General features: G+C 42.4%; 2 protein-coding genes across 2 annotated transcripts; one reads left to right on the top strand and one right to left on the bottom strand.

Annotated features, from left to right (window-relative positions):
- The first annotated feature begins 133 nt into the window (after positions 1-133).
- wdcp (WD repeat and coiled coil containing) lies at positions 134-4,955 on the top strand. The gene is made up of 4 exons (XM_029278837.2): positions 134-277; positions 1,050-2,983; positions 3,122-3,242; positions 3,995-4,955. The coding sequence occupies exons 2-4, from the start codon at positions 1,073-1,075 to the stop codon at positions 4,177-4,179; spliced, it is 2,217 nt and encodes a 738-aa protein (XP_029134670.2). The 5' UTR covers positions 134-277; positions 1,050-1,072; the 3' UTR covers positions 4,180-4,955.
- A 50-nt stretch (positions 4,956-5,005) lies between these two features.
- On the bottom strand, positions 5,006-24,063 carry mfsd2b (MFSD2 lysolipid transporter B, sphingolipid). Its single transcript, XM_020641622.3, has 15 exons — positions 23,905-24,063; positions 22,967-23,339; positions 18,272-18,397; positions 18,021-18,145; positions 14,483-14,606; positions 12,774-12,852; positions 12,432-12,613; positions 11,037-11,127; positions 9,939-10,060; positions 9,359-9,442; positions 8,915-8,998; positions 8,649-8,758; positions 7,371-7,514; positions 6,430-6,606; positions 5,006-5,372 (listed from the first exon to the last, which is right to left on the bottom strand). Exons 2-15 carry the CDS (start codon positions 23,318-23,320, stop codon positions 5,324-5,326), a joined length of 1,851 nt encoding a protein of 616 aa, XP_020497278.2. The 5' UTR covers positions 23,321-23,339; positions 23,905-24,063; the 3' UTR covers positions 5,006-5,323.
- Positions 24,064-25,519: the final 1,456 nt, after the last annotated feature.

Below are 25,519 nucleotides of genomic sequence, written 5' to 3'. Positions count from 1 at the left end.
AAAATATTTCGTTTGTTTAGCAGCACTAAGTGTTTTGCAAAAGCACACGCAGCGCCCTCAGGCGGGAAAGGGGGCAAAAAAAAACAGGTGACTACACTTGGACTTCATATCCCATAATGCACCACGAGGGTTTGTTTTGTTTCCGGGTCAATTTGCAGATGAAGGATCATTTCAACTGGGGAAACGTGCATTTTTTTACAGTCTCTGATTTTCACTTTGGAAACTGACTTGAACTGAACTACACGAACCACACAGGCGATGCTTGTGGGTGAATAAGGTATGAGTAAAGTATGATGAATAGTTGTTAGTTCGATGATAACCAACTTTTAAGTGAAATAACGCTGGATTTGAGTCAAGAATCGGACAATAATGGCTGAATGTTGAGTTATTTTAACGTCATGTTATATGTAATGTAAGGCAGTAGATATATTATAAGGCATTCTGTTATTCTATACTACCTCTCCATATAGTTGCTGTAATTTAGATAGCTACCTTTTTTAAAGAATGTGTGCTGCTATGAAATTAATCCTGCATCACATTGTAAATTAAAAGTATTTGACAATTCAACTATAATAGAAAGTGGCTTTGAAAGGAGGGATGAAAGTTTCAAAGCGTCACAGGATAACGCTTTATACAATTATCAATTATCTGGACATGTCAAAATTTAATGAGAAACAAAATCTATATTTGACAAAGTCGCCTGAACAAATCACGACAGCCTCTGCAGGTCTGTAAGAGTTAATGCTGTTAGTGTGGAGATGCTCCTGCTCCACGCATAGTTCTATTAATGCGCTGATGGCCCAACAGGACCTGTGTGTAGCTCAGGTCATTCAGACGTAAGCAGCTATAAGTGTTCGTCACTACTGCCTCAGCTCAGGCAGAAGGGATTAAAGCATGTACTTGGAAGGAGACACGGCAGAGGGTTTTGCTATTCTTAATCTGCGTGGGTAGCACTAGCTGCTCCTGTGCAGGACCCTTTCAGATCGAACACAAGTCTATGCATGAATGTTTACTCTCTAATTCTTCTTTTTTTTTTTTAATCTAACAAGCATCCTCATACCTGTCAGCCAGGATGGATCTTGGCAAGGCGAAGCTGCTCAGGACAGGTCTGAACACCCTACACCAGGCCATCCACCCAGTGCACGGGATAGCATGGACGGACGGCAAGCAGGTCTGCCTCACGTCCCTCTACTTCCAGAACGGGGAGGTCACGTTTGGAGACACCAACGTTATCGGCCAGTTTGAGCACGTCTTTGGGCTTTTCTGGGGTCCGCTGTGCTGCTCGGACTCCCCTGCGTTACTTGCTGTTCAGCACAAGAAGCACGTCACTGTGTGGCAGCTGCAGCTCAGCGCCCTCGAGCAGAACAAGCTGCTCTGCACGCAGACCTGTGAGATGAGCGAGCCCTTCCCCTTGCTCTCCCAAGGCTGTGTGTGGCATCCTAAACTGGACATCCTTGCTGTTCTGACCAAGAGGGACACCTCTGTGCTGTTTTCTGTGCGTGTGGACAACAGGAGGACCAAAGCAGACATCAAAGGTAGCGGACTGATCCACTGTGCATGCTGGACTAAGGATGGTACTCGCCTGGTGGTGGCTATGGGCAGTGCGCTCCACTCTTACATCTGGAATGACATCCAGAAGAGTCTGGTGGCCTGCTCCTTCTGCCCCATCTTTGACGTGGGAGGCTACATCTGTGCCATCGAGGCAACGGGGGAAGCTCAGGTAGCCGTGGCGACAGAGCTGCCTCTGGATAAAATCTGCGGGTTAAATGCGGGCATTGCCTTCGACATGCCCTCAGAGGCTGAGTCCCACGGGGCCCATGTGGCCATGTCAGAGGACGACAGCGTCTTTCACCCAAAAAGAAGGTCTTCCGAATCGGAGCGGTCTTACATACCCAGCTCAGGCCCTCTGGATCTAACCCACCTCTTGGCCAGGCACCGCCGCTCCGACCCCAGCCCCCTTATTAACCTGCGTCGCAGAGACACTGTGACGGGCTCGGGCCAGGACTCCTCGCACCTCATCCTGGTGACCTATGAGCGGAAAGTCACCACCACTCGCAAAGTCAGTATCCCCGGGATTTTGGTCCCAGACATTGTAGCTTTTGACCCACGTGGCTCCACGGTAGCAGTGGCCTCAAACACCTGCAACATGGTGCTTGTGTACTGCATCACAGCCTCCACCATGCCCAACATCCAGCAGATCTCTCTGCAGGCCAACGAGAGACCTAAAGGGGTCTGCTTCCTCAATGACAAGATGCTGCTGCTGATGGTGGGCAAGCAGAAGTCCAATGACCCTGCCTTTCTTCCCTCTTCTAACACAGATAAATACATTCTTCGTCTCACAGCTAAAGAGTTGATCTACGACGGAGAGACCCCCATCCCAACTTCGCCATCTCCTCACAATCACGACTCTACTACTAATTTCACCCCAAGGATTAGGAGGCATTCGGAGAACCTGTCAAAGGACGACAGGGAGCGAACAGGGATAAAGGATTTGGTGTTGCCTGGAGGGGGAGTAATTCGTTCGCCAGCAAACAGACGCAGGCTCGTTGAGGAGTTTAGAAGCGGTGAGCCAAGCCCCGTCACCAGCTCTGTGGACTTCTCTGACCGAGCGTCAGACCGAGCTACTTCCAGTGCCTCCTCTGTCACAGTGGAGAACTTCGACATGGACCACGTCAACCGCATGAGCAGCCTGGCCGTCGCCGGCCAGTCCAGCAGGGACTCCAGCCGGGCCGGGTCGCCTCGCCTGGAGCTGTCGGAGAAGCTTCACTCTGAGGCCACACTGCCGATGCCGGACAAGACTTCAGGTCCCGTCAGGGACCGCGCACTGGAGCAGCTCGTCCTTAACATGGAGAGGCTTTTTAATCGCTTCGCAGACGTACAGCAGTGCCTGGCAGAAATCAAAGATTACACGCCGAATGGGAAGAAGGCCCCGAGTGTTTACCCTCATGCCTCTGAACCCCCCTATGTCAATGTGACATGTCAGGTACAGCTCTCCTCATTTTAAGGCATCTAGAAAACCTGAACCTGTTGTATGATGCTGTTTTCGTCTTGAATTATTAGATTGATCTCTGATGATGGCTTTTCCCTTTGTTGCCTCTGTCCCTTCTTTGTGCATATGCAGAAGCAGTTATCAGAAAACGTGTTCATCGATGAACGGAGGCCAGTGCTGCTGTGTGACGGGAAGCTGTGTCTGCGAGCCCTCCAGGAACTCTTCAATCTTACTATTGTGGAGATGATGTATGGTAGGTTCAGTCTGTCATGTTCATGAATAAAAAAAAACCAACAACAATTTGTTCCTCAAACATTCAAATAGCAAACTCTTTATCTTTTAAGACTGTCTCTCTCTCGTGTCTTAAGTGCATCTTAACCTTTGAAAGTGGTTTGTCTTCGCCTACAAAGCATTATCTAATCTTCTTAGAACCTTCCGCGACGCGTCACCTGTCGGATAATCCGTGCCGTGCTACAGAGCGTACAGGGTTAATAAATCAAAAGCACTTTCAGGAAACTCCACTTAGGCGTCTTAAGGTTGAAAGGTCTTCCCCCCCCTGTGAGTATTTTCAGCTGGAGTGTGACGAGATTCCCCGGCTGATACTCCCATACTTTATGCAATCAGAGTTGAACTCTCTAAACAAATCTCTTTTTAGCATCTTTAATCGTTTCCAGTTTCCAGTTATCTTATGAAGGATCTACTTTTGTTGGGGTACAATCTCAGGCAACATCTGATTCTATCAGTATTCTTCTGTTAACATGCGTGAACTATAATTAGACCTGATTAAAAGCCTTGGTCAGATTACACGGCTTTAAACAAAAGCAGCTTACTTCTATTGACTGTGCACAGAGTTAGTTGTTGCTGTAGCCGACACTGTTCCTCCTAAACTGACGGGACCAGTAACATACCTTACAAGGCTCACACTTCATTGTGTAGTAAATTATTAATAACAGATGGATTTCAAAAAAAATAATTCTAAGACATTTTTGTTTGTTTGTTTTCCAGGTCCTTTGTGGATTGTACTTGTGGCGGATGCAGACGGCTTTGTGCCTCTGGCGTTCAAGCCCAAAGAGGAACTCACAGTTCGGAACGGGAAAAGGAAAACTAACATACGGACCCCTGAGAGCTCCTGCCCACCAAGTCCGGCTCCGGGACAAATCCACCATAATACCGTGGAGGCCTCCACTTAATGCCTCTTTACATACACATCCGTTTATGGACTCGTGCCGGGTGTATCTATGTTACTTCATTATATTTGACTGGAGCCTAGTGTGCAAGGATATCCCGCAGATATGGTGTAAACATGTAGAACCTCACTAATGCAGACACACAGAGTTATTTTTGTAATGAAATACAGCCATGATTTTAAAAGGGCACTCCATTTACAATTAATATTGACATGTTCTACTTTGTCATGCTAGCTCAACTGACAGGAGTCTGAGTTGCTGATGCCATCCTCGTCTTTTCCGTTCATTTGATGTTGTCAAGATGCAGTCAATTCCATGCAGTCTATTTATTATAGTGCCATGTCCTGCTACCAAAAGCTTAGCTTATGTTTGAGGTTTCTCAGATACATTTTGTACGTCCTGGGACAATGACGTACGAGGGGAATGTTTTGCTCTTCTGTTGTTAGTTGTTATCTGAAGAGTGCAGGTATCTTCACACTTGAAATTGGGTGTATGTCATCAGATTTCACTCACAAAATGTCTTGATGAGCACTTTCAGGATGAATAGTCGGCAAATATATAGCATATCTAAGATGTTGAAGAGAACACATTTGAAGCACTTTTACCTCTGAGAGACTGTTACGAAGCGTGGTTGCACAACTGGCCACTAGAGGGGGCGAGACTCATTGGCATTCAGTTGTTCAGCGCTTTGTTGAAGACCAAAGTAGCATGAAAGTGTGTTGTCTTTCAAATGACTTATCTTGGTATCCTTTTTGAAAATTAAATTTGCATAAATAGTGCCTGTAGTTTTTTGTTTTACTTGTTTGACTTCAGAAATAAAAACACTGCACACATTTATTCGGTCTGCCAACCAACCTCTACAACATTTATTTCATACTATCAGCCCTCTGTAACCATCATATCATCAATAAATAACAGAGTTGCAGAGTTAAACACAGCAAATAATGATATACATTCATTTATATAAATTAAGTAATCTTTTTATACTTTTTTATGTCCAAGATGACTGTACAGTACATGTGAAAATGAAACAAAAAATGTTTACATTAAAACTATAATTTTTTTATCAGTGTAATATACACTAATGAACATCTTTCCAGCGGCGCTGCTGGAACACGTGGCTTTGTGAGGTCACTCAAGGTCCAGGTCACACGCTATTCAAATCCTCCATTGTTCTGGCGCTGATGCTTTGTTTCCTGTGGGAAATATGAGTACCATTAATGTGGTTGAAAATGACAAAGAACACATAACTAATTCACTATACCGAAGTACAAGCTTGAAAACTACTAAGAATTTTTTATTTATTTCAGCTACATATTGGGATTTTTTACAAGATACCTCATTCAAAACACATTATGATATAATGATAAATAATTTTGCATTTCTACTATTCATCAACATAAAGCAGTTAAAATGAGCCCAAACTTGAGCCAATGCTACATTTAAATTCTTCTAACATATTTGTAATTTTAATGATAATGATCCAAAATAGTGTACATATAGTTAGTCTTAATACTCCGTGTTAATGTTGCTCATTGTTTATCTATAAATGTCATTCAGTATAGTTTGAGAATCCAGGACATGTACTTATGAGGTTCTATTTTTACACCCTAGAACGACTATTTTACTTAAAGTAATGGCTTCAATACTTCGTCCACCATTCGATAAAAGTTTAACATTTTAATAGCATTGTTTGCGTAATAGTAGAGTATGCTGGCTTCAAACAGTTTGTGCTAGTGTTCAGGTATATGTTCAGTGGGAGGTGATGAAAACACTTCTCATACTGTCACAACTGACATCATGACATCTCTTTCACAAGACAGACTTTTCAGTTGAATCTTTGATTTGTTACACAAAGTGGTTAAAAAGAGTAGCCAATCAGCCTATAAAAGGTATAGCCTAAGGGCTTTTGCAATTTAGTGATGCACTTCCACTTCACAAAATAAGAAACAAATTTAAACCAGATTGGGCCTAGATATACAGTACAAGGATATTTTTATGAGACCTGTAGTACTTCTTATCGCCAACCTTTTAAACACATTTTTTAATATGCAGAGTTACTGTTAAAAGTGCACAATCCGAGGTTCAAAAGGAAATCATCATCAGGGTTTTAGAAAAATAACCACGATGATGTCATTAGCATCCCATCTACTCAATATTTATGACTGTGTTTACAGGCTGAGAAATACTCCCTTTAAAACCTCATCGGCTAACATTTTGTTCTGAGGTGTGCTTTTTATGATATCCACTCACCTTAGCTCATCCAGGCAGACTTTATTCCTGAGCCGCACATCTTCGCTGATAGGATAGAGCAGTAGGATCATTAACCCCGTAACGATGAAGGCCACCGGGGCAGCACCTATCAGCAGCTTCAGGGTGTACACAACAGGAGCTGGCTGCTTGCAGGCGCCGGTGTCATACCCTGCGAATCTAAACACACACACACATGTCCCATTTAAACACAGTCTTGTGATGCAAATGACAACCCAACACCTTTAACAAATTCTCACAGCTTCCATTTCTTCTGATGTCATCATAAGGGTAAAAAGCTTTAATAATATGAATTTACTGTATTCCAGGTAGTAGGTCAGTGACATTTAAAAAACAAAAACGAACTAACTAATTTGATTGTAGTCGGTAGTTCCACAAAGAGGTCCAAATGTTAACTATGTTAACTTTCTAAGACTGACATGTTCTGGCTTGTGGCCTTCATCGAGGACAATCCTGATGAAGGCCGTTCACTCTCCATGCACCTTGGAAGTTGGTGAAGTTGTGCTTGAAACACCTACTCTGCCTCCATCGTAGTAGTTACACAACAGCTATGTTAGCAACCATCCACTTATTAGCTGAAATGACGTTAGCCATTCGGTACTTGAACATATTACCTATGGAGCGGCCCTGCAGAAAAAGCTGTTGACTAACTGTAGACAGGCTTATGTGTTTTTAAATATGTTGTTTGAAGTCTTTAAGGCCTTTAACGCTCAACAGTTTCACTATCAATTGTCTTTTCAGGGTGTCCTCAATGTAAAAGCATTGTAATGATACGTTTTACATTCTCTTAGATATTCCACATTTATATGATTTATATCCTATAAGGCTGCAGTTTGATATCAAAACGGGGTTTGAGCTTTCCTCGCTCAACTTGACGTCAGATGAAAATGGCCGCCATGTGAATACGGTCAGTGTAGACTTACTCCAGACAGAGGGTGGACACTCCAAGAGAGATGCCGGAAGCAAACTTGGTGAAAAACACGTAGAAGGAGTAGAAGATGGCCTCATGACCCTTACAGTAGGGGTTTGCCAGTCTGAAGTCATCCACGACATCTGGCAGCATTGACCTGAGATGCACACACAAAAACACACATAAAGAGTTTAATGCAAAACATTCTGGGTTTTTTTTTCCAATATTTGCAGGAGAGAATTTAGCGTTTGTCTTGATACTCAACATCACACAAAGACTTGGTGAAATTTGAAGCTGATGTGTGGGACCTCCCTCATGCTCTCACTTTGACGATACGATACAAACTTTGATCATCTTACTCAACCAGTCAAGCTGGTTGCAGCTGATGATGTGAGGTCTTCTTATTTATAGTGCTCTGATAAAGCAGTGGGCTGAAATTACAGAGCTAATAACACGATTAGATGACGAGCAGCAGGTCTCGGACCACAGACAGGATAAACAATTGTCCCCTTCCAAAATAAACAGGCCCCCACATGAGGCCCCTGTAATTTGGGGTTTAGGGGAGGGGTCAAGGGAAGAGTGAGGAGACGGTGTCCATAGTAACGTCTGGAAAACATACAGTTAGAGGAAGATTGCTTTACCTCTGGCGCTGCGTAAGCTCCGTGATGGTGGAGAAGATTTAAAGTAGATGCTGCCTCTAATTCATCAAAATGACATCACTAATATGACCGTTACATGACCTGAAGGAAATGGACCAGGCCTTCTAGGAACCAAGTCACCACTAAAAGCATGTTGGTGCAATATTGTGGTTTAACTAATGACGCTTTGCATTAAAGCAAAAGGAACCAACATGAGCAGCACAGACAGACATATAACAGCACTGCAACTGAATAAACAACATCAGAAGCTCAGTGGATTTTCAAAAACTTTAAGGATATGAATAAATAATCTGATCAGAGGGGGCTCTTCCAAAATAAACTTAGGTAGCTCACAGTCCCAAAATGGGGTTGACGCAGACGGACGATCTTATATTTGTATATCCATAAAGCAACACAGAGTTGCCATTCTACCTTCTAAGTTACCCATTTTTTTTTACCATTTGAGGAAACTGAGGCACCACAGAAGAAGAAGAGACTTGATTCATGTGATCTTATATTAGATGATTCCACTTTTAAGGCTGATGGTGGCCAGAGCTCAAATATTTAGACCTTTTTATAACCCAAATAAAATACGGCCAAGAAAGGTTCCCCCTCGTCTGCTTAAGGTGTGATATGATGTGCTGAAGCGTTACCATGGCAGCAGGAGCGAGGCCGCCACACTTAGTCCAGAGGAGACAGCCACAACGTAGGCCACCACAACATTTGGGATAAAGACCAGCATCATGGTGAAGGGCATGATCCACTGAAGGGAGGGAGAAAGAGTCGTAAAAAAAAAGTCAGTATTTCTGAGATTTAAACAATAACATTACGAGCCACAAGATGGCACAAACATCAAAGTGTAAACGGTCAATGTTAAAAAGGCTGCTCTGGCGAACCAAAATAAAAACAGAACACTCACTGTGATGCCGCAAAAAGCTGCCGTCTTCTTCCCAAACCTCTGCAAAAACCAATGCCACAATGGGATGCTTATCACTGCAGAAACCTGGGTGAACACATGTAAATGTAAATGTATGATGCATAGTTACAAAGAAAGGTTTTAAATGTCATACAGTCTACGAAGTGTGTTTGGAAAAAAAAACAGTAAAAGGCAAAATGATGACCTTTTTATGGGTCCTTTGGGGGCCATCAAAGACTTTGCAAAATGTGAATAGCAATGAGGAAAGTGTTTTCTCTGTTGAAAATCCCCCCCTCCCCCCCCCCAAAAAAAGAAAACTGTTGTGCCTCTATATAAATCAAAGAGTGTCCCAGGGGAAAAACTGTCATAACAAATGTATCTTACAGACAGGTTTTATCTTAAATCTTTATATTTGTGAGGTGCATCAGTGATAAGAGCTGTTCTCACCAGGATGGTCAGCACAATATTCTGGAAGTGATCCCTCAGGTCGGCGGCATAAGTGCAGAAGAGGACAAAGTTGCTCTGAACCAGCTGCAGAAAAATCAGAGATCAAACATTCAGAGAGTCAGGTCTTGTCTACTCAGCATGTTGCTCGGCACTCCACTTGCTGTTCTGAGCGCCAAATGAAGTGACTAGGGAAGCTGCTGACGGCGTTTTGCCGTGATTCATTTCTGCGTTGCGTGGATGACAACTGACACCTCCTCTGAGATGAGAGGGGGAAAATACACAGAAATAGACCCCATGCAAAAGTTGGGATGTGTGTAATAATATACACAGCCTAAACCCAATGTGTCAAAAGTAAGACATCGGCCTACAAACGACAAACAGCGAGAATATTTTGTGCCTGTATCACTTTGGAGAGTCCGGAGACTCCAAACTTGCTTTAAAACCATGAGCTTTCAGTAAGTGCTCTTCTGCATTGATCAAATCAACATTGAGCTGCCAGCATTGTCAGGATCCGAGCTCCATTTACTGTAACACTGAGTGTCATGTCTGAGAAGTGCTTCACAAATAAATTGGCATTTACCTGAATGGCAACAGTGATGAAGAGGAATGCAGCGGTTAGAATGAGGTACGGCCCATGTCTCATCACCAGGATGAAACCCTGATAGAAGGGGATCTGCTTCTCAGTCCTCAGGGCATACGGATCTGAAACAGGTGGATTAATTATGTGAGTATGCAGTATATCGAATAACATGCAGAAGAAAAAAAAAAAAGGCGATAGATTTGCTCCCTGGGAATCCTGGAAGTGCCGCTGCATTGCAGTGGATGCTGTCTGTCATTTAGAGTGTGATAACTGCGTTGCAAAGACAGAACTGGACTGCAGGTGTGGATCAAATAAACTGTAGGGGAATATCCAGGACTTTACTTTGGACTGTGGGATCTATTTCAATCATACTTAACAGTAATTAAAATCCCTGAAAATGTAGACAGAACATATGCGTAATAAATGTAGAGCGTTTTACATGTCACTGAAAGTCCCTGTTTCTGCCAGTGTCAACTTACTTGATTACATGCATCAAAGGCCCCAAGTCATCAAAATACTGCAAGAGTTGCCGTTTTTTCAGTACGCACCATTAACTTAAAGTGATGTCCCTAGGCTATTAATTTGTTTTCCGACTTCACTGTTTCTAATCCAAAGTGTTCTCCCATTCTTAGAGTCTGGAATACCTCTGAAGGGATGCAATTTTTGCTTATCTATAAAAACTACAGCACATGGACGGTACTTATTCACGCAATAATATGTCTGAATGTGCTTAAAAATTCAGGACTAATTGTCTTTTTTTTCCCCAGGCATGAGTCTCCTACCAATAGACTCTAATATTTCTCTTTAAAAAAGGAGGAAATTAAACAAGATTGTGAAATGTAATCCAGCATTTGCTTGATTGATGATTTAAAGGGGTAATTCTGTATTTATATTGCATGTCAGGGACGTTAGGAGCTCAATAAAGATATATTTTGTTCAAGAGATTGGCAAAAAAGACATCAATATAATGTCTTTTACATATATATATATATATATATATATATATATATATATATATATATATAACTATTTTGTCAAATAAGCTCTCTAAATTTCAGAAGATTAACAGTTTTAGACATAAAAACCAAAATGTCTCACCATCTCTCTCTTTGACTCCCAGGAACATCACCACGGTGCAGACGAGAAACACTCCTCCTATAACACCAGCGGCTATCATGTAGACCTCCTTCTGCAGAGACAAACACATAGCCTAAATCAGTATGTCTTCTTACACCGCCAGCACAATCCAGGCTATTCTGAGCCTTTCCTTAATCTTTAATTTATAATCTCCACCAATGCCTAAAAAATTGAAGTGCCTCACTTACACATGCTATATGACTTCTGTGAAAACAAATGAAATGCTCGTTCTGGGAAAGATTTCATTTTGTTCACTTGACCTCTTCCCATTAAAGTCATCAGTGCGTGATTTATTGGCTGTGACTTTCTGTGTTGTTTTCCACATCAGTTTAATCCCCAAACCCAGCCACGCACATTTCACTGTACAAATAAAAGTCTAAACAGGAAAAAACCTCAAGGAGATCTGTATCCTCAAATACATCCTTTACAGTTTAATGTCCAACCCAGACAGAAACTGCTCTGCCTTAAACAACTTGTATTTGTTTGCTATTTTTCCATGTGGCTAAGCCAAGCGATCCATTATTATTTACGCACATCAAACACTTCCTGTTTCCGAGGGCAGACCTGGTTTGCACGGACGGTGTGCCACCCTCACCAGTGACCACTGAGGAATTTTGTGGGTGGCTGCTTTAGGGTGGTGAGTGGTACAGCCAGATAGGGTTCACCAAAAATCCATTGGAAAAGAACCATTTGAAGCACAAATAGCTGCGGTGCAACCGAAATCCGACGCGGGACAGTTTGGACCTCTACTTGTTTCATCTTCACAGAAAACTCCCATGATGGATTAGCAGCAGCCCTGGAGGTTTCTCACAGCTCTGCAAACTGAAATGTTGATATAAATGTGTCCCTAATCTTCTGTTCCCTCCTATTTCAAGCTAGACTGCAGCCAACACTTATAAGAACAACACTTATATTTCCAACATTTTTGAATCTCGGCTGCTTTTAAGTGCGACGAGGCAGGATTAGATATAAATATGCCTAATGACTTACAGGCTGTGGAGACCCCTAAATGTGGGGCCCACAGTTTGGAGCCTGATGAAAAGGGAGGAACCCCCTTTTGTGGTCATGAGACGGGAGCTTGCTCAGGATGTGGGGTTCAGATATCAAACATTGGGGTCTCCCTTCAATCCCGTGGGTTACACGGGTTAAAACATGAAGCCATTTTGGATGTCAGAACAGTCTGCAAATATGGACCCAATTTTAAACAATCAGCCTTTTCATTCAGCAAAGGCTAACCGCCCCAGCAAAACACTCTAATTTAAGCGAGAAGGCTGCTGACAGTCAGAGTTATTTCCTAACCAGTCTCGGCCCACTTTGAGCACACCTGGTCTCCTGGCCTGGCACAGTGACACTTACGGAGTGTGACAGGTAGTCCTGGGAGCGCACCAGGCTCTTGACGATCTCTGCCCCGCTGCTGTTGCCAAGGTTACCGATGGACATGTTGTGAATCGGGCAGTGCTTCAGAGTGTGAGCACTGGCCACAATCTGGCCCTGGATGGCAGCGCCCACAAGAGTCCCCAGCACCTCCATTGTCATTCCTGGCGTCATGCAAGCAAAGATTCAGCTATCAGTGCAGGAATATCACAATAAGACACACATTTCTTGTCTGAACCGTTGCAAAAAAGGTGAAGAGGCATAGATTAATTCAGTGTTGGAGGCATGAATACATTCTTTTTTTTGCATATTAAATCATCTTACGGTAGGCAGTGGCTGAGTCTCTCTCCTTCTGGTCTGTGCTCAGGAACATGGTGAGAGCAGAATAAGGCACATGGAAGCACTGCAATGAGGCACAAAGACACAGTTATGGCCTGGATACAAATTAAATAAAGGCAGGTAAAGGAATAATCAAACAGTGGCACAAGTCTTAATTGTTTCTTTAATTTCATCCCTGCTAGCAGCAGACGAAAATAGCGTCGTAACCCCTTGTGGGATTCTCATGGAATTTTGTACAGACATTACTGGATTCATCATTATGCATCCTCATGGTTTTTATTCATCCTTTAAAGGACTAGTCTGTAAAATTTTGGATCATCTATTGGCAGAAACCAATGATATTTTTAATGATTCATTTATTTTGCACTATCACTTTAAATTTGCGTGTAAATCAAACTTACAAAAAGGGCACACTCAACCATTATCCTCAGCTTAACCTTCAGTTTTACTGGTAATTAGCACATGTTAGTATGAGTATGCTAACATGCAAACTTAGAAATTAAACAGTATAACTGTCCAACAATTTGTTAGCGTAGTTGTTTCGACCATGTTTGCATGCTGGTGTACATTGGAGCCGCTAGCGTGGCTGTACACTCTTGTAAAGTCTGTTTCCCATGTTACATTTCACTCGGAATCAAATGGGAACACCCTAGATATGTTTGGATGTCTTTCATCTACGTGTTCATGTGAAATCGCAAAATATACACGGTGTATATTTATCAAAAGCAATCTCGGCAGTTTCCATGTCGGCCAACCTCAGCCCTCTGTTTTCTCCCTCCTCACCAACCCTGCCAGAGAATAGGTTGACGAGTTCTGCTTCACTTTGTAATTTACACAAGGGCTCAGTCAGCGCTGCGGCCAAACAAGCATGCAAAGCCACGGCGAAAATAAACACGGCCGTGAAAGGGCTTTTTCTTTTGCAGCCGCTGGTTCTATACAGCATGTCATTTACGGTGCTTTTAGTGGATGCAAATATTTATAGCATTAAACCTGCTTAACTTTCCGTTACAGATGGACGTGAGAACTGATGAATCGGATGGAAACCCATTATTAGTTGATTACATAAACAGATTATATACACTGCATCCTAACCTCTGTTTACAGTCTGTGACCCTCTGAATGATAACAGCTGTCCTCTCCCTGCTAACTTCACACAAACACACATCCACAGACAATGAAGGGAGGCTAAAAGGGGTAACCAGCATTTACCCAGCGAGAGGTTCCTGGCAGGACTGACCATATACTTATCAAGTAGTTAGAATGACATGCCATTACAGCCCGCCGCAGTGTGGCCGCAGCGGTCTACACGCTCTGCAGCACATGTTATATGGGTTACCCCAGAGCAGAGCAAGGCAGGGAACGAGCGAGATGAATGGTCTGAACCATAATAACAAAAGGGAACCTAAATAACTACACTTCCCCTTTGAGGTGAGGTATCTAAGAGCTTTTGCGCTCTAATCTGCTGCACGTTGCAAGAAGAGTCAATCCTTCAAGGAGCTGTCAGAGTCTGGCATGAAAAGGCTATAGTCACCTACACTTCGTTTTCTGCAGTGTTTTCTGCATATACATATTATATAACCTGCCTACTTGATGTTTCTTTTGCACTGCATGTGGAATCCTGCTGAGTTTTCAGAGGCAAGCTTTTCAGATTTATTAAACATCAAATACACTGCTGAGAGAGCATGCATACTCACGGTAATGAGGGTCTGGTAGAGGCAGTAGAAGCCTAGGTACCAAAAGAACCTCCCGCTGAGGAATGGAGGAACAAACCAGAGGTAGAAGTAGGAGACCACCAGGAATGGAGTGCAACCCACCATCCTGAAGAACACAGACGTGCACATTTTCAATTAAAAACACAGAAATATTTGTAAAAAAAAAAAAAAAGGCACAAAACAATTTAAAACAGACACATATCCTGTTCACTTCTCATATTTTGAATCCAGCAATTATGGTTGTAATCTAAGTAATCTCTGAGCATCCATCATCACCATTTTAAACTGTCAGACTCGCAATGACAGAGGGAGTGTTATGTAATTTTATTCATGGCATTGCAGCGTTAAATTCAGGCCATATTTCTGACAGATTATAGTGAAGGTTTAGCTGACATCCAAACGATTACGGTATGTTGCTGTAAGTATGATAGGAATTTGTTGTCGGAGGGACGGGCAAGCAGGGAAATACCACAATATTGCAAACCGACATAGCATTTGGGGATCTACACACAAACACACACACACACACACACACACACACACACACACACACACACACACACAGAAATACATGCATATGTAGTACACACTCCAGCCAACGCAGCAGGAAGCAATTCTGCTGTGTTATGCTTTTCTCAGAACTTGGAGTGATACAGTATGTGGGCCATGTAAAATTCATAAGTAAACAACGGGCATGTGTCATTATGGTTAAAGCCAACAGCTGTGTGTTTAAAAATGAGTCTGAAAAGGCTGGATTACGGTCGATCAACAGTATGATTTGTCTGCTAAAGGACATTAAATCATCCTTCCATGGTCTCCTTTTGATTTCAAGAGAAACTGGAGTATGTTTTGGAGCCGAAGGCAGCTTTAATAGCATCACATCTACCGGTAGAAAAAGACGACTGATGGGATTTTGTCGACTGTGACTAAAACCTGCAGGGGCTCTGACCTCTGGCCTCCTCTACCACATGAATTCCAAACAGAGAAAGGTGGAGAAAGAGGTAGAGAGAGGAGGCCTTCAATGGTCATTTCTAGCATCGTCCAGCCTGCCCACCTCACTCTCCTCCTGATTGTTTGCTTAAACAAAAGGTGCCTGACAACGCTGGTGCTGCAGTATTGACCGCTTGGTCATGGGAGCGATGAAAGGGCTGCTGGGTCGGTGAATGGGACAGTTAGAATGTTCCTGCAAGATGACTGTGTGTTCAGGAAGAGCGGGCACAAAGGCAAAAAACGCACAGGCATATTTTCTCACACATCAGGCATGCATGAATGCACGTTCACCCCTGTCCCAATAATTGACATCGTCTTAATTAAGGCGAAGCAGGTTGACAGGAAGATGGGCCATACATTTCTCTTCCTTCTGACTTGTTCAGCATGTTAATTAGAGGATGTGCAGAGGAACAGAGAGGAATTAAAGAGGTTAGGTGGGTGAGAGTCTTTGTAGTGCTCGTATACCCAAGAGGAGAGGGGAACTAAGTCTATCTGAGGTGGAACTTTTTTTATACACCAGTAAAATAACAGTCCCAAGGGCAAAGCACTTTTACTTTGGGATTTACATTATACAGTACTTCCTAATCCACTGATTTACTATCACTTTCTTTTTTTTATTTGTTGATGCTGTGTGTTTGTCTCCACATCTGTCTGTTTGTCTTTTTTGCAACTCTCTTTTTTACTCTCTCTCTCTCTCTCTCTGTCTCTGTCTCTCTCTCTCTCTCTCTCTGTCTCTGTCTCTCTCTCTCTCTCTGTCTCTCTCTCTCTCTCTCTCTCTCTCTCTCTCTCTCTCTCTCTCTCTCTCTCCCACTTTCTTGGCCCAGCCTTTCCTTGCAGTTAGCTATCTACCTATGATTCTGTTTCTGCTCCAGGTTTCTGCCTGTTAAAAGGAAGCTTTTTTCTTGCAACGGTTGTCAAGTGCTTGCTATGCTGGGTTAATGTCGGGTCTCTGTAAATAATACAACAATGAGACAATCAAGATCTGCTTTCTATGAAGTGTCCTGAGATCACTTTTGTTTGTCATATATTAAACAAACGTTCATCCATTGAGTCTTCTATGAGAAAAAAAAAAAAAACTTCCTCCCTTTGCAGGGATAGTCCCTTACTTAAGTCACAAAAAAAAACATAAACATGGCTGCACCCAGAAGAACATTTAGACAAATTACCCCATCTTTGAGATTTTAGGGTAGAGATATAAATCACTTCATGTCCGGATGGGGATGTGACACCCAGCGAGGGAAACACACTTCCTGCTAGATGATGGTAGAGGGGACTTTCTAAACAGGGTCAAAACTGAGGGAGTGTCTGGCAATCTCAACACATAAACTGATGAAGGCACACTTTAAATACCAACATCCAATACCACCTACAGCTTTCTATTTGTAATCAAAGATGATTTATCAGCAATCAGCATCTGTCTGCTATTAAGCGCTGATGGCTGGCCACAGAGGACTTGGTCCCCAGCCAGCACAGTCAGCTTGTGAGGAATCTATGTTTTATAATGCAGTGTGCATTAAATACTACATGTGCTATTACAGTAAGTGTCACGCTAGCTAGAGTGTTCAAATACATATACTGCGCTAACACGCATTAAAGCTTATAAAACCATCTTTGATAATAGTGATTGATGGATTATGTGGACAAATCGTAATATAATCCACAGACAGAGAGCCACAAAGTCCAATCACTTTGAGACTCATAATGTGAAATGAGGTGATACACCGATTGTGGTGAGATGTCACCGAGCAGCCGGTAGCAGATGATTTATAAAAGAATTCCAATAAAATGCCTTGCCTATTGTTGTCTGGCTCTTAAAGGCAACAAACAGCCTACGCCCTTGAATAAAACAGTGTGTAGAGCTCATCAGTGGGAGCGTCAGGAACAGTGTAATTAAAGCACAATGGATATTTATTCAGCCCAAGCCTCAGGTGAGAGGCTCGCGTCTGAGAATAATTTCAAAACTATCCGAAAATGGGGCACACAGCCTGTTTTTGTTTAGTTTTTGCACAGACATTAGCATGATGTAGCGGTTGTAATTAAGGTCGAGAGAGTGGGAGAAAAGCTAAACAAGTTTCATAATCTGTCAACAAATTACTCTCCTTTACGTAACATTGGCTGTATGTCAACAGCAACACTTTCGTCTGTGTAAGCTAAGGAAAGGAGGTAGTTAGATAACTGAGATACATGCCAAACCTGGACTATAACACGAGATAGATACTTTCCCTTTTATTATTACAATTGGTCATCCGTTTCTGGTCTTCAAGGCTGCTTTATGAATTGATTTCTCAAATCTTATTTGGATCTTTTTGGCCAAAAAGTGAAGAGATAACAGTTCTTTTCTTCCATACTCTTTTAATATCTTTGAATGTTGGTGTTTGTACTTTGAAACCAGTGGAAAAATCTAAGAGTAGACATTTTTGCATAACAGATAAAGTAGTCAAATAATTTGAATAAAATACAGCACTGTGTAGATGAGAGGACGACATGATGGAGTGTCGATTTGTTTTAATAGAGTGGGCATTGAGCTCACCAGGGCATGAGTCTTCCAATCTTGGTCCATCTGCTCTTCGTAATGAAGAATCCGACAATGGGGTCTGTAACGGCGCCCCAGGCTTTACCAATGAACAGCACCATGGAAGCCTGGAAGGCGTTGATCTACGGAGCACAAAGAAAGGGGACAGACTGGAGTTAATAACACATGCACGCCCACAAATGAAGCACCTTCAAGAGCATATGTAGCCTATAAGAAGCACACTCTGTCTTTTTTCGCACACATATTACCTGAGCAATATCCAGCAGGTAGATTTGCAGGAAGAAGGCCGTGGCGCTGGCTGCCACCTCCTTGGGTGCGCCTCCGATGGCGAAACACACCTTACTGCATAATGTCAACTGCGGTCCCAACACAGTCTGTGAGAACAGAGGCGACAAGGGAGATAAGACTTAATAAGATAATGGTGAACTTAGAGGCCAGGCTGCTAATGAGCAAATTAACTTTCCTGCACCACAAAATACTCTGACAAAGAATCTATACACAGACAAAAGAGCTGAACGCTGTTTGAGTTACCACTATGATGTAATTGCATTGTGCATGCATGGAAACCAATTGCTTGTCACATATTCATCAATTCAACTTTATTGTAACCAAGGGGAAATTTGTTTTGCAGCCAGATGAAAACAGAAGACATATAGAAACACAAGCACATAGAAAATAGAAACAACAAACACAGTGAATTCTAAATACATACAGTAAATACTAGAGGTCATTGGGTAACAACAGCAAACTGAGAATCTATAAATAAACACCATCATTTAAACCATAATAAAACTCATCAGTCATCAGGGTCATGGTTGCAGTTCAGTCATCTGATGAGCTGTCATGAATTCAATCATAAGTATGCGAGGCGAAGGCTTATAGTTGAGGTGAAAAAGGGTATGAATGACGCATGTATTGCATATATTTGAATCAGACTTTTCCTAGAAATGGAAGTGAGGAGTGTGGTGAGGAGTGTGGTGAAGAACGTGTCATTTTGTCAGGCCTAAGAATGGATGATTCAGCCTCACAATGAAAACTCATTCCGGTTACACAACCGATAACAGATGCAAAGTGTGGATAGATAGCAACTGACTCAATGCGACTTCATTTAACCTGATTTAAACCAACTAGACTCTCCTTCTTTTTTTTGTTAAGGTCTCGTCTTTTTTTTTAACAAAGACATTCCTACCTCAACTGTGCACAACTTCCCAGACACACCAACGACAACAAGGTGTGTCGCTGTAAAATAAACGAGGCCATGGGAGCACACTTATGACTCACAGATAGTGAAGCCTGTAGTCATTGTCACTCCGAAAACGTACACAATCTATTTCAGGGGCTCCTAAAATAACATCCCTCCCTCGTGTTCATGTCGCATCTGTTCAGTGTAATAAAAAAAGTTTACATTTTAAGTAGTTGCTTAAGTGCAAATACGTCACACTGCATTTGCTCTGATGCATGTAGAGGATGTGTAACTCATCAGTATCCTCCTGAATTTCACACAAGTCTTCTGGCTTCAATCTATGATCATCAATCTTGCTGTATCTCTGTCTCCCTAAATGACAGATTACTCTAGCAGATAAAAAAAAAAAAAGACGATGTTCATGTATATAAATTATAGGTAAGTGTGTGAGTGAGTGAGGATCTGAAGTAGACCCCCTGTCGGCTGTTTGCATTGTGGTCCATATTTGCAGACACTGAGGCTGCCGGAGAAACCCACCAAGTCATCCACAGCTCTGTTTCCCCTCACTTATGTTCTGCTTAAACCATCAGGCACGTGACGCTGTGTGTGTGTGTGTGTGTGTGTGTGTGTGTGTGTGTGTGTGTGTGTGTGTGTGTGCGTGTGTGCAGCATGGAGGGCGAGCTTTCATCCTCACACATGAATAGGACGAGACACCACAGTCTAGGGGAGCACAATATTTACGACCGTCTCCTCTAAGGCTGTGCACACATACATATCAAACTTTGCCTGTTCCTCCCTCCAGCATAACCTTTGGTGTCAGCCACACACACACACACACACACAAACATACAGACACACAGACACACAGAACAGTGTCAATCCGAATCCAGTGGCCCAGGCTTTGGCCCACAGCTGCTCCCCTCAGAGTTTCATGAAAGAAGAAAATCACCAAAGTAACCACAGCCGAGACCGACACACTGTCATTATCCGGCTCACGTTCTTTCTTCCTCTATTTTTTTTACTCCTTCAAAACACTGAGGGGGTTCGAGAACGACAATTACCAGGAGGGAGGTGTGTAATTATTCAATCCCAAGACAAGCGGGTCAGAGGTAAGTAAAGGCTGCGTGGCGGTTCCGACTTCAAAACTCTCTCTTCTTCCACTCTCACTGCAATTACCCCTAATTGGAGAGAAAAATTAAAGTCTTTGGTGTCTGGAGAATGCTGCTTAACTGATGATGTGCAAAAATACTCTGAACTCCCAGTACTCCTTCCTCTCTTTCCAACTCTTATTTTTCCCTCCAAACTCTCTATCTTTCATTAGTGAGTTCTTATCATCAAAGAGGATAAACAGGATATCCCTTCAACTCGTGTCTGGATGCACAATCAACACCACATACACACAATTCAACACACAAACACATACATACAGATACACTGACAGTAAAGGGAGCATGTGAAGTTTGGAGCATCAACAAGCGAGGGACAAGGACAGATAAGACTAATCTCTAAAGTTAATGAATCCTTGACCGTTACAGGAAAAAACGATTTAAAATGTCTGAACTGCGCCACAAGTAATTTAAATCAGGATTGAGGGTAATTCTACTGCGACCAAAACCCAAATGGAAACGAACTCCCTCTAGAGTCCGCTAAGCTCAATTCACCATGCGGAGTAAAATGTGTAAACTGCATGTTTGCATGCAAAAAAAAGTTAAGCTGCTAAAATGGATCCATAAAGCAGTTTAAATGTCCATTCTGTGATGGATTTTCCCACAATTCTAGGAATTTGCGCTTGTAGTCATGCAGGGGTCGACAAGGTTAGGGTTTTAACGCTCTCACTTCAGATTATGTGTTATGAATATGGAGGGAAAAGTTGATTATGTCAGCGATGGCAGCAAGCCTTGAGAACGTGAGCAGTAGCCCAGTGACACTGGATAAACCCGAGGGGGAATCAAGCCAAAATCAACGGATTACTGTTGTACACTCTTCCCACCAGTGGAGGCATGTAGGCCTTGTATTAAAAATAAGACATTTTAAAGCAAATGCATAGTTAAGCTTTATCGTTTCAGTCACAATTTGGAGGCTTTCATGTGGAACTTGATGTTCATTGACAACAGATCGATCACACATTCACAGAGGAATACACCACTATCAGATATTTTGTCCCCTTTAGGCGTTCTTACTAGAGCTTGACAGATACATCTGTCAGCAGATAAAGCCTTATCACTGATATAGCTGTATTGGCAAATCATCTATTTTTACTAAACATATAAAGAAAAAAATGCTTGGGTTGATTTCAAACCTTATTTGTTCAGCAGAGTAAGATTCAATTCTAACACTGCTCTCAGCGATGTCTGCAGAAAATGTAGCAAAAGAATTGGTTGAAAACGTGTTATACAGCGAAACATTCTTTAATAATTGTTTAAGACAGCAGCCTTCTGAATGCCTTTTCATAGATATATATGGGATCAAAAATTGGTACAAAAGTCAAGTAAAAAAATATTCATTTTTATTCCACCTGACAAAGTCACGATATGACTGTAAAATAGTGGTTTTTGTTGCTGTGTAAGCTGGTATAGGATTTTTTTTAAACAAGTGAAGATGTGGTGCTTGGGAGCGCTGGATAGCCTAGCGGTTATGTTGCTTGCCCCATGTACAGAAGCTATAGTCATTGCAGTGGCCATGGGTTCAAATCTGACCTCGGGCCCTTTGCTGCATGTCATCCCCCACTTTCTCCTCCCAACATTTCCTGTCTCCCTTCAATTGTTCTATCTAATAAAGCCAAAAAAGGCCACATCAAAAAAAAAGATGAAGTCCTTATCTGGCTCAGCTTCTTGAGTATATAAGTGGTCAAAAAAATGCACAACAGCCCGAGGTTTGGCTGAGATGAGATAGTTGCAAAACTGGTTAGATCTAGTGATGTAATACTGTTTATTGGGAACCCTGAGCTAATGCAGCCAAACAGAAAGTGAGTGACTAACTGCTAAAGTATTACATTATGACTGTGTGAACAACTGTTTCTTTCTTTCTAATATGGTTTCTCTACCTCAACTGAGTGGCAATACACAATGTGAAGGCTTGGTTCTTCCCTTGATTTAAAGCCTGTGGGATAGTGAAGTGCTGAAACCCAGCTTCTCACACTTCCATTAATGCGCAAAAACAAACACAAGAAACTTCACAGACCTATCAGCTTCTATCACTCAAATGACAATCACAAATGTAGGTCATGCAGACAAAACAAAAAATGACAGGAAAGCAAACACTGCCTTCTGGTGATTCCTACACTAAAGCCATCACTTTCTACTGTCTATCCACAGTCCCTCTTCCTATGTGGGATAGTAACAGTCTCCATCATCAAAGTCGACTGATATGGTCGTCACCAGTCAAAAGAAAGCAATCATCTCGCAGATCATCCAATCAACCTTTCACCAATGAAAACAATCAACTTCCAGTGACTGAATCTACTGTGACTGGGATTAGAGTTCACGGGAAAACAGTGCAGCTGATTAATCAGAAACAGATAAACCACTAAAGAGATCACACTTTCCATCTTTTTCTCATCTCTATCCAATCATGCAAAGTCACTCTCAACCAAACTGAGCCGCGACTACACCAGTTGAGATTAAGGATTTCATTCCGATTTAGTGCATGGGAATAACACAAGACTCCAAATAAAGGTTACAGCTGTGGCGTTTAGAAATGCTGCTACTACATGTGACGGCCTCTTGTTGAAAAATAAGCCAAAAGAAACAGGTGATCTTACCTGCTGAGGGGTTTTGGGAAAGAGCGGTTCAGTGGGTTTGATGAGCTTCCCTGCAGATCCCTGCGCTCCCTTCTCTCCTCTGGTCATGGCTGAGAGGCTGTGTGTGAGCCGGCAGCCGTACTTCTGCGTCTGTGTGTGTGAGGGAGTGTTGAAGTGTGTGTGACTGTGGCTCCTTGTGTGAGCGAGAGTGCGAGGAGCCTGCCACTGGGCGGTTGTCGTGTGTGTCACAGGGTGAAACTGACTGTGGCTCTGACTCCGGGTGTGTGTGTGTGCATGGTGCACATGAGTGACAGCTCCAGGGGCCGGGAGCTCCTCCTGCTCCTCTGTGAAAACTCTGCCGCTTTCTGCCGCCATTCACATGCTGGGCTGTGCTCTGGAATGAGGCCAGGAGAGAAGGGCAAAATCAGACAGGCAAAGAACATACATGTGTATTGGCTGCACACACACACACACACACACACACACACACACACATACATACACACATAGTCAATGACAAGCATGTGTTGTTGGGACATACAAGCACAAGAATGCAGACTAAAACACATGAGCACAGACAAAGACTTTGAATGGATGCACAAAAACACACAAATGTGACATTGGCAAAAAAAAAAGAAGAAGGATGAATAGCCTACAGATGCAACAAGAAATTATACAAACAAACACTCTTTCTTAATCAACATTTTCAAATATATAGCCTGCTAAAAGTATCAAGACATTTAGATTAGCATCATTTTCTACATTTGCACAGCTGACAATAGCTTAAAAAAAGAGCAAACAGGCGCGCAAGATACGTCGACGTCCCGCGCAGGAGAGTGCTGTCTCCTCATCTTACTATTACTGTAAGTGCATCCATAAACAAGCGCTCTGCACACCTAAACCCTAACGCCTGTTTTTTTTTTTTTTTTAAAGAGCAAAACCCACAGAAATCATCTTACCCCTTGTGGATGAAGAAGCAGTGGGTCGGTTTGTAGCCTAAGTAAGTTTCGCTCAGTGCGGTGATCTGCCAGTCAGTCTGCCGGGCAGGATGAGAAGGAGACTGCGGAGGATGGAGATGGTCTGCGCGTCTCCACTCCCGGTTGTTTGTAGTCTGCAGTGACGGAGCTGCGCCGTGCAGCGGCCGGGACGGTGTATGACAGACACACACACACACACACACACACACACACACACACACACACATACACAATGTGTGTAAATCAATCTAGGCTGTGCATGTGTTGTGTGCATCTGTAGGGAGATTATAGCAGGGGATGGTTTGACGCAAGCAATTTTTTTTTTTATGAAACCCTTAAGGGACGAGACAAACATTTACTTCATTATTCCTTGTATTGTCAGAATTTTAAAATGATGTTGGAATTTTTAATGAATGAGATGAATTATTGAAAAGTACTATGATATTCAACACTTGATTTCAGATTTAGGATTGCGTGAATAGGCCTGCTGGTTCTTTTCGTGGCACGTGTTTTTTCTAAAATGAACATTTTAGGCTCGGTGACAACTATGTTTATGAAGGTGGCCTACAGACTATCTTTAAAATCCCTTTTTGGTGGTACCGTCATCATCCTACCACCGACTTAAAACCCTCCCTAAATGATGCATAATATTTCTCATGAAGTGGTGCGTGACAACGTGGAATGTCTGTAATGTAATGTGTAATGTAATGCTGTCAGGTGTCATTTCAGTCATCAAACATTAACTGAGCTATTCTTCAGTCAGGGAGCCAGACAGGTGTGTATGTGCATAAAGAATTCAACAAGGAAGCTCTCCAGCATCCAGCTACATATTTCCCATACTGCATCATCATCATCATCATCATCATCATCATACTCTTTGTATGAAGTACAATATTTGTTTTCAGTAGTTACATAGCCGTATTTCATGTTAACTTTTGACAAGTTTTATTGACATTTTACAATCAAGCACAATGTTGTGTGTGTGTGTGTGTGTGTGTGTGTGTGTGTGTGTTGGCTCACTTAAAAGGATGCTCCTGTGATTCTTTAAGGCTACACCAACATGAAAGACTAACAAAAAACAGATTCTTTTTTAAAGGTCAAAATCGAAGCAGCAGGAGCAGAATAGTCTCAGCTTTTAGCCCCACAAAATGACATGGCTCCAAAAAACACCAGATCCTACATTTCCCACAACCATTTTTAATAATGAAAGTTATCAGCAGAACACACCGTAGACACAGTCTAATAGCATGCATTTGAGGGAACGAAGAGATGTAGAGTTTAATTTGGGGGAAGCTTTGTTTTAGCTTTTTTTTCACCATTCACTCCCCTAATAAAGTATAAACTGCTTCAAAAAGAGGAATGGCTTACGGTAACCAAAAAGTTGATGACCAACACGGTAACAGCGGTATGCTGAAAAAACTTTAGCTTTTCCATTAGCAGCTGAGCTAGCTTTTTCACCTTGAATCCAATCTTCATCTAATGAAATAATGTTATCCCCATGGACAATAATTTCATTCTGAAGAGGATTACATTTTCCAGTACAGAGTAGACTACAGAACCTTGAAAAGGACCCTGACTTCTGTAGTATGTGCTAGCT

This window comes from Labrus bergylta, chromosome 15, assembly GCF_963930695.1.
Source record: "Labrus bergylta chromosome 15, fLabBer1.1, whole genome shotgun sequence".
Lineage (NCBI taxonomy): Eukaryota > Metazoa > Chordata > Actinopteri > Labriformes > Labridae > Labrus > Labrus bergylta.
Note: the sequence above shows the minus strand (reverse complement) of the source record. Positions and strands in the feature narration are given on the sequence as shown.

Excerpts from the sequence above, each read along its gene's own strand:
- wdcp (XM_029278837.2), top strand. The coding sequence starts at position 1,073 with ATGGATCTTGGCAAGGCGAAGCTGCTCAGGACAGGTCTGAACACCCTA. Across the intron at positions 2,984-3,121 it reads ATGTCAATGTGACATGTCAG|AAGCAGTTATCAGAAAACGT; the intron begins GTACAGCTCTCC and ends GTGCATATGCAG. Across the intron at positions 3,243-3,994 it reads TATTGTGGAGATGATGTATG|GTCCTTTGTGGATTGTACTT; the intron begins GTAGGTTCAGTC and ends TTTGTTTTCCAG.
- mfsd2b (XM_020641622.3), bottom strand. The coding sequence starts at position 23,320 with ATGGCGGCAGAAAGCGGCAGAGTTTTCACAGAGGAGCAGGAGGAGCTC. Across the intron at positions 12,614-12,773 it reads AGACTCAGCCACTGCCTACC|GAATGACAATGGAGGTGCTG; the intron begins GTAAGATGATTT and ends GCATGACGCCAG. Across the intron at positions 9,443-9,938 it reads TCATCACTGTTGCCATTCAG|CTGGTTCAGAGCAACTTTGT; the intron begins GTAAATGCCAAT and ends ATTTTTCTGCAG.